An 18,500-nucleotide genomic window follows, 5' to 3' on the forward strand; every position below is an offset into this window, starting at 1 on the left:
TGAGAATTTCATTGTGTTTGACAATCTAATTATTTTCCACGCGCGAATCAGCCCCGAAAATTATTCAAAAATTAATATGTAGCCAGCAACTCGCGACGAAGGTCAATCGATTTCGCGAATTACCGGACACTTCTTCTGCACCGTCGTCGTGCTTTTTCGAGAACAAATACTTCATTGTCGACTAATCGATGTACGACAGAAGAATCGTTAATTAGACCGCGCGCGCGCAAAAAAAAAGTCGTTGCGGCTATCGGAAAGCTCGGGGAAACGAACACGTGCGATAATTAGAGTATGCCGTTTGAGTACAAAATAAAACTGAATCCAACTGATCTTTTTTTCCATCTGTTCTTGCTTCCTTTCTTCCGTTATGTGATTACCGCTTCCGCCTGCAACGGACGCGACTGCTACTATAGTACCGTGTGGGATACAACTTTAATTGAATTTAAATTGAATTTAAATATATATATATATATATGTGTGTATATATGTATATATGTATATAATATTATCGTCACTAGTTATTACATTTTCTCGCCCGCGGGCGTTATCGTGCTCGTGGCATTCTGCCCTTTACAGCTATTTTCACTGACCCCTGGACTCTTTCCGAGTGTGCGCAACCCCCAATGCTTTTTGCAGCCCCTTTTAACAACGTCGTTCGGTCGGCAAATTAATTAGCCAAAAATTGAAAAGTCGCCATTAATCATATGAGAGTTAGCTGAAGGGACTTTTCTCTTCCCATTTGCTTTCTCTCCCATTCTTAATTAAATTACATGTACGAGAGAGATTGCGACTGATGTCTCTGAAAACGGGTACCGTTGGCACCTCGCGGATATTTTTCTCAAAAGAAACGAGATTTCAGATGAAAGACAAACAGGAACTCGGCAGGAAATCCGGGTTATGAATACCCGATGATACACTCTCCGGTACCGAAAGCGTTGAGTACCGCCCATGTTTTCTATCTTATCGTTTATTTACGCTAGATAACGATCTCATATCAATTTTTATAAATGAATAGTGCCCTATATAGAGATTCAATTTCGCTTGCGACGCTTTTGAAATTTCATGTTTATCAAATGTCAAGAGTCGGCAGCAGAGACTACGGAGACTTTTATCGGAGACGAATTTCTTTATGCTAAAGTTACGGTTAAAATACTGAGAGAAAATGCAATGTAATTTGAAAAGTCACCTGAAGGCGCGTATAACTTTTTTTTAAAGAGTAAAAATTAATTCGTTTTGATATCTGGATGCGATCTGCGCTGTAGCGCAGCTAAGGCGCGGATAATTTTGTTTATTATGACGTTTTACGAAGCAAATTACAAAATTTGATACTGTACGCTTCACAGCTTCATAAAAAATGAAGCTGAACAGATCTCATGATGCAATATTATTTTTCGAAGATAAAATACAAGATATAACACAAAGATATACATATCTGAATTACGAGCAAGAAGTAGATTATATTATTTATTATAAAATACATATTGTTGAATGAAATTGTAAAATTCTACTCTTTAACAGATTTTGTAAGACATAAGTTAAAAAAAAGTTTCATGGAAAAACACTTCTTCTACGCGATAATATATATGGTAGATCGCAGATATGTATCTGCACCGCAAATGAGATGTAAATGAGTTGCCTCGTCACTCTTAAACTTAAGGACGAATGATGCTTACGAGCGTGAGCGTATATCAAACATTTACTAGCACAAGATCACGATTGGATATTATGCAACCTCTAGACGATCAATATTATTGTTCAATTATACTTAACAATATTATTGATATCCTCTCTAGATATAATTTAATATAACTCTCAATATAATTTTCAATCAAGTGCAGTAAACTCAGTTAATTCTTCTCTCTCTAATAAGTTTAACGTCTTATCAATAATTATCATTAGTGATAATTAGATAGTTAGACATGAATTGATTACAATTTTTGTAACGTGATTTATTTATAACGCTAAAAATAAGCGTTAATCGCCATAAATTGGTTATCTTATTGAACAATAGTACTCACAGACTGACCAATATTTTACAAGTTACACAATATATTTCAAACAACTGTCGACTGACACACTATAATATATGAAAGAGCTTTCGATTGACTGACAAACCTTCAATGTTGCCTCCAGACAATTAATAATAGTGCGCAATATTGTTCAATAATAATGATCGTCTGGGAGCCGTTTTTTGCTTCCTTTTTTCTAATTTTTCTTAACAATGTATTAAGTTAGAATAAAAATTCATAACGCTACTTCATTTGTATTGTTAGATGTTTAAAACAAAATACCCATTACACCATTCGACGCACAGCAGTTTCGATTTTAAATTTTGTTTCTTAAATTGCGCTTCGATGACTTTTAACAGAATTATAAGCAATCAAAATACTTCTTCCTTTATTTAAGTCGCGAAAACTCAGTAACCAAAAATCCTAGAAACATTAAAAAAAAAAAAAAAACAATTTTAGAGAAAACTTCAAGCTTTCACGATCGAAAATTTTCGCAAGTTTTTTTTATCATATGATAAGCCTACAAAGTGAAAAGAAAATTTCCCATTTTGTCTAGCTCTCTCTTGCAGTATTCTATACATAAAAATGACCAAACTCACGGAAACTCAAAAGACATAATAATAAAAAGTAACCTTTCGAAAGTAGAGATTTTTAATTGGAAACTTCCTTTTTTAAATTTCAATTTTCATTTTCGACGAAGTTACAGCTACATGAATTTTATGAAGTTAGTTTTGCGCCACGAACTTTTGTTCCAACTCAATACGTTAAGTACGATTTATCGTACGAATTTAATGCAAATTTAACGGAGCAAAGATAACAATCGAGTCCGAGAAACTCAGGTGGGATAATGCGTCCGCCATGCGTCAAGGGCCTCGCGCTCGTCGAGGATTAAAAGGAGACTTCGCTGGGCGCACACGTCACTGAAATCCTAGGAGGTTCTGGTACAACAAACGCCAACGCTCGTATTTGGATACTCTGCAGGCACGGCTGTCGCTTTTGTAGATCGAACACCAGCGCGAAAGTCGGAGGCCGCCTAAGGGCGGAGACCGAGCAAACACACAGCAGCGGCGAATGGAAAGCTCGCCGACAACGCTCGAGGATTAAACAAAGCGCGGCAGAAATACATTTCTAATGCCGGAGATAGTTGATCGATAGTTTTTTTCTTTTTCTTTCTTTCTTTCTTTCTTTTTTTTTTTCCTCGGGAGCCGCGCCCTACGCCGGATATCCGACGTAGAGAGGCGCGGCCCTTACGGCAGCGCTGCGCCCGCCGTTAATTAAAACGAAGAGAAACAGAAAAATCGAACTCGACGAACGCGTGTCTAACTGACTGATATCTGCGTAAAGTTGAAACGCATGCGGTGAGAATTTTTTCGGCGGGAAACGGCCTAATGGCGAATCAACAGCGTAAACAAAAAAAAAAAAAAATTGCCGATGTAACAGGAAGAAATTCGCGATGTTCAATATCGATAAATAAAGTAGACTGTTTTTCAACGATCTACGCGTCTCCCCGAAGGGCACACATGCGTTATATTTATTTTAGGGACGTAAAAATATTTTTATTATTATAAAACTTTTTGTGCGTAATTAAAAAATACGTACATTGCACCGAATAGACTGTTTTCATAACTAAAGCTTACAGAGCGAAAACCCCCGGACATTTGCAACCTCCCTCCCCTCCCTTCCTCCCCTCCCGTCACTCCGGACGTGTACAAAAATGGCGTGTCGGTCAGTAAAATTGATCAGAAACAGTTAATAAATAATTATTTCATTTATTGTTCAATAGTATTGATTTAACGTAAGAAATTTATCAACGACAGTCAAAATTATTCTCCTCACATTCGACTGTAAGTGATCAATTTCTTATAGTTTAAAACTCACTACACTCAGAATTGTCAAAAACGTCAAAACTAAAATTTACAGGCCAAAATAATCAATGAATCATTATTTTAGTGGTATTAACAGTCACCCTACGAAAAGAGGGGTCACTAGTTACCGAGCGATTCCTGTTTGTTCAAGTTTCTTTGCGTCTTTCGGTAATTATAAATTATACTACATTTTATTATTTTCCAGATTGAAGTGCCAATATTTATTCCAGGAAGTTGAAAGTATGTTGGTGAATTTTTAGAGATTTTTTAAAATCATTTTCTATTCTAGTGCTCCCATTAGTATGGATGAGGCATCAAATTGTACCTAGTAGGGTAAGGGTTAATTTAACGTAAAAGATTGACCAATCACAATCGATTGTTCTCTTCACATTCGACTGTGATCGATGAATTTCTTACGGCTTAAGACTTGCTATACCTATTGGTCCACACAATGAATTAGGACTACAGAGTGGTAGTGACGGGAGGAGTCGAAGCGAAACATTTGAAAGGAGGTTCCCTAAAACTCCGGACACTCATAATTATCTCGGATGCTTTCGAAAAATCTCCTTGGAAACGCTCTAAAAAAGGAGGAGAAGGGATAAAATGTTCGGGAGAAAAAGGGATTAATGGCAACTTGGCAACTCTCTTTGCGGCAGACTTTTAAAATGCAAACGGTGACGAACGCGACAGTTTTATACTTTTTACAGGCGGTAAGCATTTCCTTCGTCACATTTAAGTTCTCTAGACAAATCGCGCCAATTCGAAGGGTCGATAAGACCGCGTGTTCGCGTTGAACGGCGCGGAAAATCCGCAAGCGAGATACAAGAGGGATGGTGGTGCGGGAGTTTGCGGGATCGGACAAAGGGCCCGTTCCGGTAACCAACTTAACCGGAAACTTCGAATCAAAGCAAACACGGCGGAAGTGCCCGCGGGGGTCAACCCGGTCTGGGAACGGAGGGTTCATAGTGAAACTCGATTTACCACTGCGTCGTGATGCACATGCGCCTCCTTGGTCCTCCCCATCGTCATCGTCGTCATCGTCGTCGTCGTTCTCGTCGTCGTCGTTGTCTTCGTCGTGGCCGTTTGTTTGCGTGTAATTGGGAAGCTTAAGCCCGGGTGTACGATAATAACGCGAGTTTCCCCACTTGATCGAGTTACTTAGAGATTGTCTTGGCCGCCGCGGGCGGACGCGCCGTCGAAAACGAACAGGGGAAAGCGAATCGCGATTCCTGAACGGCTGGAGGCCACCGGTGGTCGGGAAATTGCATTTACGAAACACAGAGCGTGTCTGCGATTTACCGTAATTTCGAAGCTGGGGAAGCTTTCTCAGCTGCGGCTAATGGTTGTATCTGTTGTCCATAATTTCCTAATTATTGCTATTGTAATTCCCGTTTGTGATAGTAGTCAATTTTGTTGTCCAGGTTATCGTACTTCTATAAATTAGACATTTTCGAATTATCGAGACTGAAATTCTCAAATAGATACTTTCCTATAATGCTTTTTTATATAAACTTTTGTTTCTCGCGTATCTAACGTGATCAGATATTTTCAGCATTCAAAATGGGATTACTTTTTGTCGAGAGAAAACGTAAAAGTAAAGGTAAATATAATAATTTATGTTCAAAAAATAATGCAGTTATTCTCGTATTTTTACGCGTTTGGCTCAGCAAGACTATTCCGTCGGAAACAAAAGGGCGTCTGATGGTCACAATAACGCCAGAAATACCAAGTGGTCATTATTAATAGTTTCTATTTTTTAGATTAATCTTCTACCGGCAACTTTAACTCTTCAATCAGTAATAGAGATCTTCGAGAAATAAAACGAATATTTTTATTATTACCGATTATATAAAATTCTGTATACTTGCTAAAGCTTCAACAACGAAATTTTATCATCACAGAATACGAATTGTACTTTGCTTATTTTTTACAGATTTAAATTTACCTAGCAAAATTCACATTCAAAGTATCAATGGTGCCTTTAAAGATCTTTCATCACTAGAAGATTAATATTACATTTATTGTATAAAAGATAGGATTCTGAAATTTGACCTTTTATTATGTCTTTTATACTACGAGGGGTGTTCAAAAAGTAAGTTTCCCTGCTCCGGGAAAAAAGCAAAACACAATTTTTTTAAAACATTTAGTTTATTTTCTTAATTTTCATACACTGAGAAAAAAATATAGTCAATTTTAATAAATATTTAGTTCAATACTGCCAACTAAACATTTACTTATAGTAAATAAATATTTGTTCAGTAAAAAAAAATGATTGTTAAATCAAATTAACATCTCTTGTATCAAATAAATATATCTTTATATTTAATAAATATTTAGTTGGCAGTATTCAACTAAATATTTATTAAAATTGTGACTATATTTGTTTTCAGTGTAGCAATGCATTTGGTTAGCCTTTTTGATGAGTTCGAAATGTACGTATGTCTAAGATTAAATAACACGTAGACGAAAGAAAGTTCCGTCTAAGCGGTATTAAATAACGCTGAAATTAGATTTTATGCCGGTTGTCAATGGATAGCCGGTGTCAAAGAAAGACGTTTAATATGTACGAACGACAGAATGATTTTGTCGTATGAAAAAATTGAAAATTGTCAATTCGTAGCGTGGGAATCGGATAGTCGATAAAGCCGCGCGTTCTCTTACACACACACACACACACGTTTAGATTTGCAAAAATCACCGGGGTCACTGGACTGATTTTCAGAGAATCGCCGACAAGGCTTTGTCGACGCACCGCATCCACTCCCTCCCCCCCCCCCTTTCGAGATTATGCGAGTGCGTTTAATGCTTGCGTGCATACCCCACGCATACGCGCACTGATAACTCTAATACGGTAACGCACAACAGGTATGATAATGCGAATCGAGCTGGTCTGTTTATACCAGAAGGGGATTAAAGTAATGCATCGATGCACCGGTTCGCCGCATTGAGCCAGATGAAGAGATTTATCCCCGCGTGCAAATTACATACGCATTAGTGGCGGTACTCACAAACAACGCGCGGAGACTTCCGTTATACGTAAAACCGCACGTGTCGCGTGGCACCGTTTGGGGATCTTGTAGATATCGAAGGTGTGCGATACAGGATCGACATTGACATTAGAAAAAGTTTTTCGAGAATTAAACTTACGCGAATTAAAATTTATCTCCATCCTGAATGAATAAAAGATTTTTCAAAATAAACACAATAAAACGCGTGGGAAAAAAGCATGACAATTTTTCTCGTCCGTTTCTATGAGAATGGTCGCCGCGATGTTGATGTCGTTTATGCATCAGATGTATATGGGAATATTTGGGAACGGATAGAGATCGAAAATATTTGCACAGGGAATATTTGATATCGAGATTTGATACCACAATCCAATCCTTTTGTCGAAGCTGTTCACGATACGAAGATATACTATAAATAGGGAATTATCCTGCAAGACTCGAGTAATGTAATGACGGTTGAACAAACATTCCTTTGAAGGAGTTCTGTGAGTGTCCGTTTATAGTGCAGTCATTTAATGGATTCCAAATAGGACGCTTCAGCTATTGCGTATTTCGCAAGCAAAGCGCATACTGCAATTAACCACGCTGATTAGGCAATGCGCTTTGAAGCGACATGCAAACGATGAAAGGTTCATGCATTCCATACGTATATCCTGATTTTATGCCCAAAGGGTTCAAATTTCTCGAAGCGCAGTCAAAATAAGAGAACATTGAAACAACACGATATCGTAATTCGCGAAATTAATTTCACTTACCACCTTCAAAGTTAAGAGAAAATTCAGAATGTGTGAAAGTAATACATAGAAACATATTTTTTTTTACAAAAACGAGAATCTTAAGATTGTTAACGTATCACATCAAAATTTTGCGCCCCAGTCATTTTGTTAATAATGTAACCCAACGTAAGTACTTTGGAGCAAGATTAGAGGTAGTGATCATTTATCGACGTAATGAGTTAACTTTTGATTAAAATTATGTATTAGCGATTTACAGCGAGGGTCTAGGCGAAGTATGATCGAATCGGGAGTACAGAGGGGTGGTTAGACATTGGCATAGGGGAACTAAAACGAGCCGTGAGAGAATTCAAAATCGAACAGGGCCATCATATACGCATTTCGGGGGAGGATTTACAAGTTATTCAAATATTCCCCGCTCGGTAAGCTATGATGAATACTCGGTGTTCCAATTTAATCCCCTTCAAAGCCCGTCCGCCCTCAAATCACATCCTTGCCATTCGTACTCGAACCCTCCCCCGATTTCAGACGATTCGCCATTAATTCGTATCGAAAAAATTTTGCGCGACCTCGAGGAATCGCTGGTATGAAAAACATCCCTCCCGGAATAATTCGCGGTAAAGCGGATTTCGGTGTACCGCCAGTAAATTCGAACGAATCATTGATCGGTCTGGCACGAGCACAAATGTTAAGTGAGATTAAAAAAAGGATAGGATAATATAATCTCATATTATTTAATCGTTTTTATCAGTAAAATTAATAAAATATTCTGTGAAATTTCGCCCGTGACGTTTACCGGATATATGTTTAAATTATAAATAGACCTTTCTTCTATACATAAACCCTCTTTTTGATATCAGTTTTTGTATGATGGTGAAATATTAAAAGTGGATTTTGTCGTATTCAAATATACTATATATATATATTATTTCGAGGGATATAGTTATTAATTTTTGAAGTATCAAAACGCGTGAATCTGAATTTTTAGTGTATTTCAAACGTGAAGAGAATACGCGAAGTTTCGGTCTACCGACTATCTACATTATTTGAAATCTGGCACAGAACGTTATATATACAATATGAAGCTGTTGGTTCATTTTTGCAATCCGTGCTTACATTGCTAAAAGTAATCATTGCAACTGGAAGTTGCGGGATTTTGTAGAGACATTGTGCCAGTTCGTTGGATGTGCGTTGCTCATTTTTACATAAAATTCTATTTTTGTAGACATACAGGATAAAACAGTCATACAAAGCGCTATAGAAAATAATTTATGTGACAAATATATAATCGAACTCTCTCTCACACGTAAAATTCATTAAAAATTAAGCACGAAGCAGCGTAATATACCAATATAAAAAGTACATGGCACTTAAAACATATATAGATAATATAAACATTAAATATAAACATTAGATTATACAAATATCATTATATAATTTATAACGATAGAATATAAAAACCTATCTATATATTGTGCATTATTCCTTAGCAATATAGATAATATAAATAATTTCGCTCGATTGAAATTTATCATAAATATTCATGTATTGTAGATAAACTGTATTTTTTTAATAATAAAATTAATCACAATAAAACATTTAACATTAGATTATACATATAATATTGCATAATCTATATATATAACAAAATATAAAAACCTATAAACCACATTTTATATAAAGCACAATTATTTCTTAGTAATATATAAATAATATTATTATTCCATTAAATCGATTATGAATATTCGTGTAAATATATAAACGTATTGTTCATAATATAAAATTGAATTGTAAACATACAGATAAGAGATATAGAGCATCTGAGTGTATCTGAGGGACACTTAGAGCGATTGCATCGTATACGGACGCAAAGTCGCGATGTGTTGAGAGATGGACAGGCATTATTACTTTAATACGCCGTCGTGTCGCGCGTCGCAAAATCCGCAGAATTTTATGAAGCGACGTTAACTTTCTAGCGAGTATTGTCGCACGTGCGGGCAGGGAATTAATATCGCCAAAACGAATTGATATTTTGATCACGCAGGCTGGAACGACGCTCGCGTAAACGTAATTTCGTTTGTGCGTAATTGAGCGTACTCCGGGAGAGATCGCGGATGGTTAGTATCGTTCGTAAAACTCGATCGCGCCACTGCGATAGTTACGCCACGAAATTGCTCCGAATTTGCCATTCCGTCGGTTTTGATCCAACCGTAACGCGTAGTGAAGGGAAAGCATTAAAATTTATATCAACCCAATTACTGCTACTAAAACGCGATAGATAATTTATTTCCTCGTTAACGAAGAATTCCTCTATATACGCGAATGCAAACTTTTAACAATATTTATGTTTAAAAAAAAGTAAACAATATTTATATTTAAAAAAATAAATAAATAAAAATCAAGTAGATGAAGACGACGAGATATATGGTTAAGGTAGGTCTTGATGTCTTATATTTATGTGTAAATTTTTATAATTTCCAGTTCAAGTAAATTGCGTGCCAATTACTTGTCGGTCTTAAAACAGTCCTAAATTAAAGCTATTAGCGTATGTAATATCACAAATCAAATTGATAAGCGATTTAATATTATTGATGCTAGTGATATTTAAAATAAAGGATTTATTTATCGCGAAAGATATCACCTCAGCAGGGATTCGAATCCTGATCTTCCTCATTCTGTAAAAGCGTCTTACCAATTCGAAACTATTATTAAGTACTAAAATCCGCTTTGACTGAATATGGCTCTCTTCACTCATTTATGTTGCATTCTTCTAAGTCCATTTTGGCCCATTTTTACTTAATATTAAAAAATTAAATATTAAATAATATAATGATTTGAAAAGTTCGTAGCGCTAAGAAAATTTCAAAATTTAAACAGTTGTAACTCTAAAAATAAACAAAATTTAAATTTATAAAGATTTTAAAGTTTTTAAAAACTCCATTTTTGAAAAGTTTTTTTGAGTTTCTGTGAGTTTGGCAATTTTTACATACAGAAAACTACGAGCTAGACAAAATGGGAAATTTTCTTCTCACTCTGTGAATCTGTCGTATATCCAAAAAAGAACTTGCGAAAATTTGTGACTTTCTAACATGAAAGCTTAAAATTTTCTTTACAAAATCGTTTTTTTAAAGATGTTCCTCAGATTTTTTTGTTACTGAGTTATTGCAAGATAACTGGAGCATTTTGACTTGATTGTTCAAATGCTCGCAATCCCGTTAAAAGTTATCATACCACTGTTCAAAAAACAGATTTTTAAGGTTAAAATTTTGCTGTATTAAATGTCAAAAAAATGAAATAGCGCTACCAACTTTTGTTCCAATCTAATATAATTGCAATAAATGTCAGAGACATTACGTAAGACTTTGCGAATCAACGGAAACAAAAAAACGGCCGAAAGTAAAAGATACCTGTTCGATTCTCTTACCACGAAATAAGGGAGTGTATTTAAGCAACAACATCTACAGTAGATAACAGAAGCTGGTCGACAGGAAACGTTGCTCGATAAACCGACACTCTGGAACTCGATAAACCGGCTCTCTCATCGTACGAAATAATAGCCTTGCGATGCGTGTAGCGTCACGAACGAGCGTCGATAGAAAGGGCGAGTTGCTAGACAGATCAGAGCTGACGAGGATGACGATACGTCGAGGGGTTGCGCTTCTATGGGGTTGAGAGCACGCGGTCGCCTTTGTAGCGACGCGAAGCGGAATGCGGCGCGGGTAATAATGGATAATAATGCTTAAACGGACGATCGTCGACTCGACTCGACTCGACTCGACTCGACTCGACTCGACTCGACTCGACTCAACCGCGTATCGGCGGATTCGATTGTCTCCGCTATTGCACGGCCATCCATGCGCGTCACGGCCGTCGAAACGCGTCATTCATGCGGCGCAAACTCACTCACCCACTATCCTTCTTTATCCCTCTCGAGCGCGTTGCAGCGCTCTCATCTCCAGGCAAGAATACAATGTCGCAGAGCACGTGCAAACGGCGCCGTTACGCGGAACGATGGCTGCCGTTTGCAGCGCTGAAAGATATCGCGATCACAGGCAGCCCGATTAAATGGGATATTCTTCCGCTCAATTTTTCTCTTTTATGCATCGATGTTAATTTGTTTACTATTATCTTTAGCTTGTGCTGATATCAGTACGAAGTAGGGATTATTGTTAGGGATTGTAATTATCTTTCATGCGTCTTTTGAAACAACATTTGAAATAGATAACAGTCGAGTGAGAGATTTGTAATGAATCTGGACTTACCTGATTCTTGCCCTTGAGAACAAGTACATTGGTAACACGGCCAAACGGCAGACCTAGATGGATGATCTCTGCCTCTGTCACCTCGTTAGGTATGTTCCTGATATGAATGACTCTGGAAGGTTTGCCGCTGTGACTCTTGTCGAGCTTAACCTGAAACAAAAAGAATGGATCCCTGGTGAGTCGTCGAATAAAATGAGCTGAGAACTTAATGTCTACGTCACCATAAATACAGCCCAGAAAGGAAAAAAGATATAAATGGTCTCATAAATAAGAAAAGATGTTGGGATCATGTAATACCTAAGAAAATAATCTCATTACTGTCTTTCCAAGACTACAACACGGTTAATTGTCTAAATATAGTTAAGCTCTCATGTATATGTTTTAAGATAGTTAAACAGTCCGTTTCATAAAGATTATAATATTCGCATATCGTTCTACAATTATAATTATAAATTAATTACCTTATCTTTTTAAATATTATATTACACGTACAAACGTTTGAAAGTAATTTATAAACTTGTAAAAAGATATATAAGCAAAAAATCAACTATATAAAGCTTTAATTCTATGGAAATAATACGTTACAATAATTTTAACTGTTAACTTGAAATTAATTATTAGTATCTGTAATTTCATTATATATATTTTTGATTTATTAAAATATCTATTTCTTTTAGTTATTGCCGTATAAATTCGATACATCCTGCTTATTAATTTGTAAAGCTAATTATTAAATACTTTTAGTCACACACTGTAAGGAATAAAAGAAATCAATCTCTTTATAATGTCAGACTGTAATTAATAAACAAATAATAATTATGATGATAGCAATTACATTTCACTCAAACCATGAAAACTTGTTATTTCTTGATAATACAACAATGACATAGCACGTTTACTTGGTTCACGGTAAAATTCTTTAAATAAAATATTTCCTTGAAAGTATAATTAGAATACAAATGAAAATATGATAAATAGGCTGTTCTAGAATAATAGTATGCTGAATAATCTAATTATATTATACTTCCAATAAAATATTTTATTTCAAGAATTTTATCGAATGTATCAAAGAAGTTGAAAGACAGATAGTGTCAAGGCCAAGCTCTCATGTTATGATGGCGTTTTGGAAATATCGACGCTGTTTTGATCGTCTAATCTAAAAGAAAACAATGCTTCCAAACTTTTAAAAGATAATGTACGAATTTTAACACAAAGAAATTTAACGAATCTTTTATCTTCAAGACGATTAGCCAACGATTAGTAAAAATCGTTTGTCAAAAAATACACAGGCAAAGATTATCTATAAAGATAAAACTATTGCTAACAAAATATGCTGGAGCGTCAAGCATACATTAATCGAAGAAGCAAAGTAACGCAACCTTTTAAGTTAAATAATTTTATTATTTTTAATAAAATTTCCATATGTGTCAAAATATAAATCAATCCATGTGTTAGTTTCAAATCGTTCATATTAAAATATGCATTTAATGAATAGTAGATTACATTGAATCAAATTTAATTTAAACATTTTCTTGAGTTAAATTTTTTAACGCCACCGTTTTAATCAAATTAACGATATATTATGTACGAGAAGTGAGACGATCTATAGACATGAGAAAACTAAGTCAAATTATATAATAATTTGACATTATGAATTTAACAGTGTCGTCTTTTCTGTGTGCATAATTACTATAAACTTTGACACTTAAGAAATGTCGATTTTCCAGTTTATAAAATCGCCGGAAGGAAGGATGAGATCGATTCGAGTTCTTACGACGCGGTACACGAAGAATCAAGCTCGCACGATTCTAGTAGAAAAAGACGGATGCAGTCAGCCAGTCCGCGAAAAGTTCATCTGAAGCCCATTCTCGCGCGAGGTAGAGAAGAACTTGTAGAATTCTCGGCCACTTATATTATTCCATATGCAGTAGCGGGAAGTCAAAGAACGTGCAAAGATATGCACGCATACACACCCTTGTTGTGTACGTGTGTACACTTACTTAAGCTTGCCGCCGGGGGCGGTGTTTTCAATCACGGCTCTATCTACTCGAACTCGAGAGCGCTTCCTCCGTCCTCGCCTTCGGAAAGAACCCGAAAATCCATCCTCCTCTCTCGCGGCTTTGCCGCTGGTTTTCCTAGTCTTTTTTTTCCTTACCACTTTTCCTAACCCGTTCCGAGGCTCTCTTAGAGAAACGTCGCTGAGGTTTAGTCGGGCTTAACTGATCGGAAAATGCGCTTCTTACCGGGTTAAGGAAGATGGATATTTCAGAGGCGCCCCATCCTTAATCTCTCTCCTCCCTCCCCCCCTCATCCCTCTTTCACGTCTTGGAATGGAGTTCGAACGAATGGCGGATATTTTTATTTGAATCAATCGATACAATGTAGAGAGTAGGACAAGAGGTAGATAATTAAAAATAATTTGTGGATTACGAGTTATTAGCGGATAATTGATTTAATTAATCAGTTGATCAATTAATCGCGCAAACGAATTTGTATGTACAACGTAGGGGAAATATAAATATCCCACGGCAATGAAATGGAATATATAATAAGTGGAATTTTTAAATTATATAATATGTTCATCTGATAAACCGAACCAATTTTATAAATGGAACCGCGTATAATCACATTATATCATATACCGCAGACAAAGAATATGGTAGACCAAGCATTATTTAGAAACGATCGATGATTCTGATATCATAAAATTGGGATCAATATATTGGGGATATACAAAATAATGTAAGCATCTAAAAAATATTTTATCTACTAGTATTTTATTAATAAAGAATTAGGGTCTACCATCCTCAATATTTGTCTTTACTATTCCATCATTCCTGATGGAAATAGTCATACGTGAATAGTGTATCAACTACTACAGTACAATCTTCTAGCAGAATATCTAATAATTGTTCAAAAGATGTTGAAGAAGAAAATCTGTTTTTTTTTCACTTTGCTCTCCAAAATTACATACAAATAATGTTTAAAGGCGATTGTCTGGACAGGAAAGATATCGATTTCGAAGAATAAAGGGTAATTTTGGAATAATAAAAACATAATTTATGTAAGTAGTTGAAAGATATTCTACTAAAAGAATATTACAACATTCATTAGTAATTATTCAATTAGAAAATTGAGTGGAAAGAAAATTTCATTCTCCAATATCACATTTATATAAGCAATTGAAAAATGTTCTACTGAAAGAATAGTACAACGCATTCCACTGATAATTATTCAAGCATTGAAAAACTATTCCAACAAGTATATATTAATTAATATATATTAAAAGGAAATAACAGGCCAATCTCTTATTAATGAAACAAATAGTAAAATAAATAGTGTATTACCCAGATGTTAATACTGTTATGTCTATCCTTTTTAATGTACATTCAATTAAACAACGAATTTTCAATTTATACTTATTTTCGACTTATATAGAGAGCAAGTTATCCAAATACTTAATAAGGAAAATCCAATGAGAATTAAACGGTTTATCTTCTGTCTCGTAAACATCAGGATTGGTCGGCATTAACTCAAGTATAAGAGGGACTCTGGCGAGTATTGTCCGGCAGTATTTGACTACTCGCGAATAAATTAAAAATCAACTCTCGCCAATGTCCTTTTACGTTCTCCTCAATTTTACTGGAGTCCTTTTTGCAGTCACGACGTCGCGCTTTAATCACGCTTGTACGAACTGCTGTGACGACGACGACGACGACAGCGACGACAACAATGAAATCGGATTATAAGCGAGTTGCTGTGCCGTATCGCGGTGGTATACCGGCGTCGTAATAAGGCGGCTTCCATGACAAGGATGGCCGACGACGGTTCGTTGTGAAAAGTGTTTCTAGCTCAACAGGTCTAAAGTCGCAATAGAATGACTGTGATTTAATTTTTGGTTGCGAATCTTTAGAAATACAAAAAGATGAAAAAGAATATAAAAAGAATTTATTTAATACATCGCTTAATTTGCTACAACAACGATATAGCTCGAAAATTGTCATTTTTAGTTTGCTTACAGAAAAAGAACGGATATAAGAGAAGAAGAAAAAATATACTTAAAAAAAAAAAAACATTCAATTTTATTCGTCTACAATCATTGCCAGCGAAATTGCATTTTGAAATCGCATCACAAAAAATGGTAATAATTAAAAATTGAAATTAGTTTTCTTTATTTTCTCTTTATTATTCGTATCGTTGTTATATCTTTAAATGAACAATACAAGGAACAATAAAAAGATTGTACAAAAGTATAAAAGGAAGATGAAAAGGAGATAAAATCTCTATCGATGTTACTTCACATAATAATTGTTAGTGATTAATATTGGTACTTTGTAAATTTTATGTACAACAGTCAATGTACATATAAAAAAAATCAATTACGGAAATTGAAAATCCGTTGATTAGAAGCCTTGTCTTAGTGTGCGAGAAAAACAATCTCTTGTACGTTCTTGACTCTACGCGAAGCAATAACTCCTTGATTTTCTCGATCGATCCTTCCTAAAGGTTTCTCCGCTAAACGAGGAAACAAAAGGGAATAACAGAGCAACCAGTAGCAAGGTTCTAAATGCTCTTTTGTTTCCCACGTCATAATCAATCGGTTGTAACGCGGTGGTTACAGCAGACGTAATAGAAAGAACGTGCAGTGAGTTGAGAAACAAGCGTTAACCGCACGTCGGAAGAATCGACCCTAAATGCGAAAATGTTTGGAAGAGGCGCGACAGCGACGCGAAGAATTTCCGCGAGCGTTTCCGGAAACGTCGAGAATACGACGTGAGTGGCTGTCGAATCCAGAAGAAGGGCCTTAATTGCTCGGTGTTTCTTCGACGTACGCGGAAATCACGCCGCGGAGAAACGCGGCCGTCGCCCAAACAAGGTTCGCTTCAAGTGACGTTCATTCACCGTCGAGAATAGCTTCGAGAATCACTACCACCATTCCTCTCGTTTCAAGTGCGGACGACGTGTTTCCAGGTTCTCCACCTTGATCGTACACAGGGTGAGGCGCCATCACCCTCAACCCCTTCGACTTACTTGCTCGGTTATGCTCAAAAACATCGTCTCAAATCACTAGTAGCTTAATACAATTGTTATTGTATTCAAATTAAGTTTAGTTGTTATTTTTTTGTTGCTATTTTTTCAGTATATTATTCCGTCGACTGAGGCGTTTATGAACGTTACGAGACATATATAGCCACTTATGATAAAAGGCGCGAATTTATTGTAAGGCGTTCGTGGCAATAAAGGTTAAACATATTAAAAGTATACAGTCCATTGTATCCGAAAAAGTTTTAATGACCGAATCGTTAGCGCCAAGCACGAGTTTTTCACTGGAGAACAAGTTTTCTACTAACAATCGCACATGTTCTTTTTCAACATTCAACAATGTACACTAAAGGGGAGCAAGGAGTGCTTGCTCCCCCCTGCCCCTCTCTAAATTTTGGCAAGGAGAAATAATTAAATTATATAAAATCATTCTTATGACGAAAAGTTAAACGTTCATTGGCCAATGCATGGTTATGCGTTATTCATGCGAAAGTTTGTTGAAGATCCTCGAAGATTGGCTTTAATATAAGTATTTTAACCCTCCGCTGTTAACATGAAAATTTAATTCTTCTGCCGATAACAGAGATCTTCGAAAAACAGAGCAATTTTTTTATTGTTCTGGATTATATAAAAAGGCGAAAAAATAATTCTGTGATGTATTTGTCAAAGCTGTGACAACAAGTTTTTTACCATCATAGAATAGTATTTTATTTATTTCTTTACAAATTCAAATTTATCCACTGAAATTCACATTCAAAATAATCAATGGTACCCTTTAAAGACTCCAGTTGCAGGTGGAAGGTTAAATTTATTTTTATGATGAAAAGTTAAAATTGATTCATTTGCCAATGTACGGGTCACGCATTATTCGTACGAAAGTTCGCTAAAGGAAGGTTTTAATATATGCAAATATCTTAACAGATTTTGTGTTTTTAGTCTGGTTTTTTCCCCCTATTGAGAGTAAAATCGAGATTCGCTGTAAAATTCCTTTCTACTCCTCGTTATCGTCCGAAGAGACAAGCCTCATCGGAGCCGATAATTTCAGCATAATAGAGGTAATTCGTGGAAAATCGTTCGTAGGAAATAGGCCACGTGAGAGCCTCGTGCGTCACAACGGCGGGCGCTATCAAAAGTCGAACGTGACCCTGCGATCTGATTTATTGACAAATGCGCCGTTGCATGGTCGCGATAGCGTGCATTCTTGTTTGACACGGAGCCATATATTTTCCGATGTTACATGTCATCATACACGCCGCACAAGCGATTGATAAAAATTCCCAATGGCAATTTCGGCAGAGAGAAAAAGAGGGAAAGAGAAGGGGCGATTAATTTCTCTAAGGGCTGCGATACAAAATCATTCGGAAATATCTCCAATTTTCATGATATTGATAACAGTATTACGCATTATTATCTTATACGTCCGAGTTATTTGAATACTAAATTCAACTCCCATTGTAAAATTCGGAGGCGAGTGAATTATTCAGACGCGAGCACATTACATCATCGCGATTTGCCATAATAGTTTTAACCAAAAATGCGGATACGCTTGTATCTGTATTTTTTTATACGCGTATTTTCC

The 18,500-nt window shown here is 36.0% G+C and overlaps 1 protein-coding gene across 6 annotated transcripts in view; it reads right to left on the reverse strand.

Annotated features, from left to right (window-relative positions):
- Nucleotides 1-18,500, reverse strand: part of LOC108749996 (polypyrimidine tract-binding protein 1) — a 389,037-nt gene that overhangs the window by 101,978 nt on the left and 268,559 nt on the right. For all 6 annotated transcript variants that reach the window (XM_018489177.1, XM_018489162.1, XM_018489152.1 and 3 more), the window contains one exon: nt 11,879-12,028. In XM_018489177.1, coding sequence (XP_018344679.1) covers nt 11,879-12,028 — 150 coding nt within the window. The remainder of the gene's footprint in view (nt 1-11,878; nt 12,029-18,500) is intronic.

This window comes from Trachymyrmex septentrionalis, unplaced genomic scaffold (assembly GCF_001594115.1).
Source record: "Trachymyrmex septentrionalis isolate Tsep2-gDNA-1 unplaced genomic scaffold, Tsep1.0 scaffold11, whole genome shotgun sequence".
NCBI lineage: Eukaryota > Metazoa > Arthropoda > Insecta > Hymenoptera > Formicidae > Trachymyrmex > Trachymyrmex septentrionalis.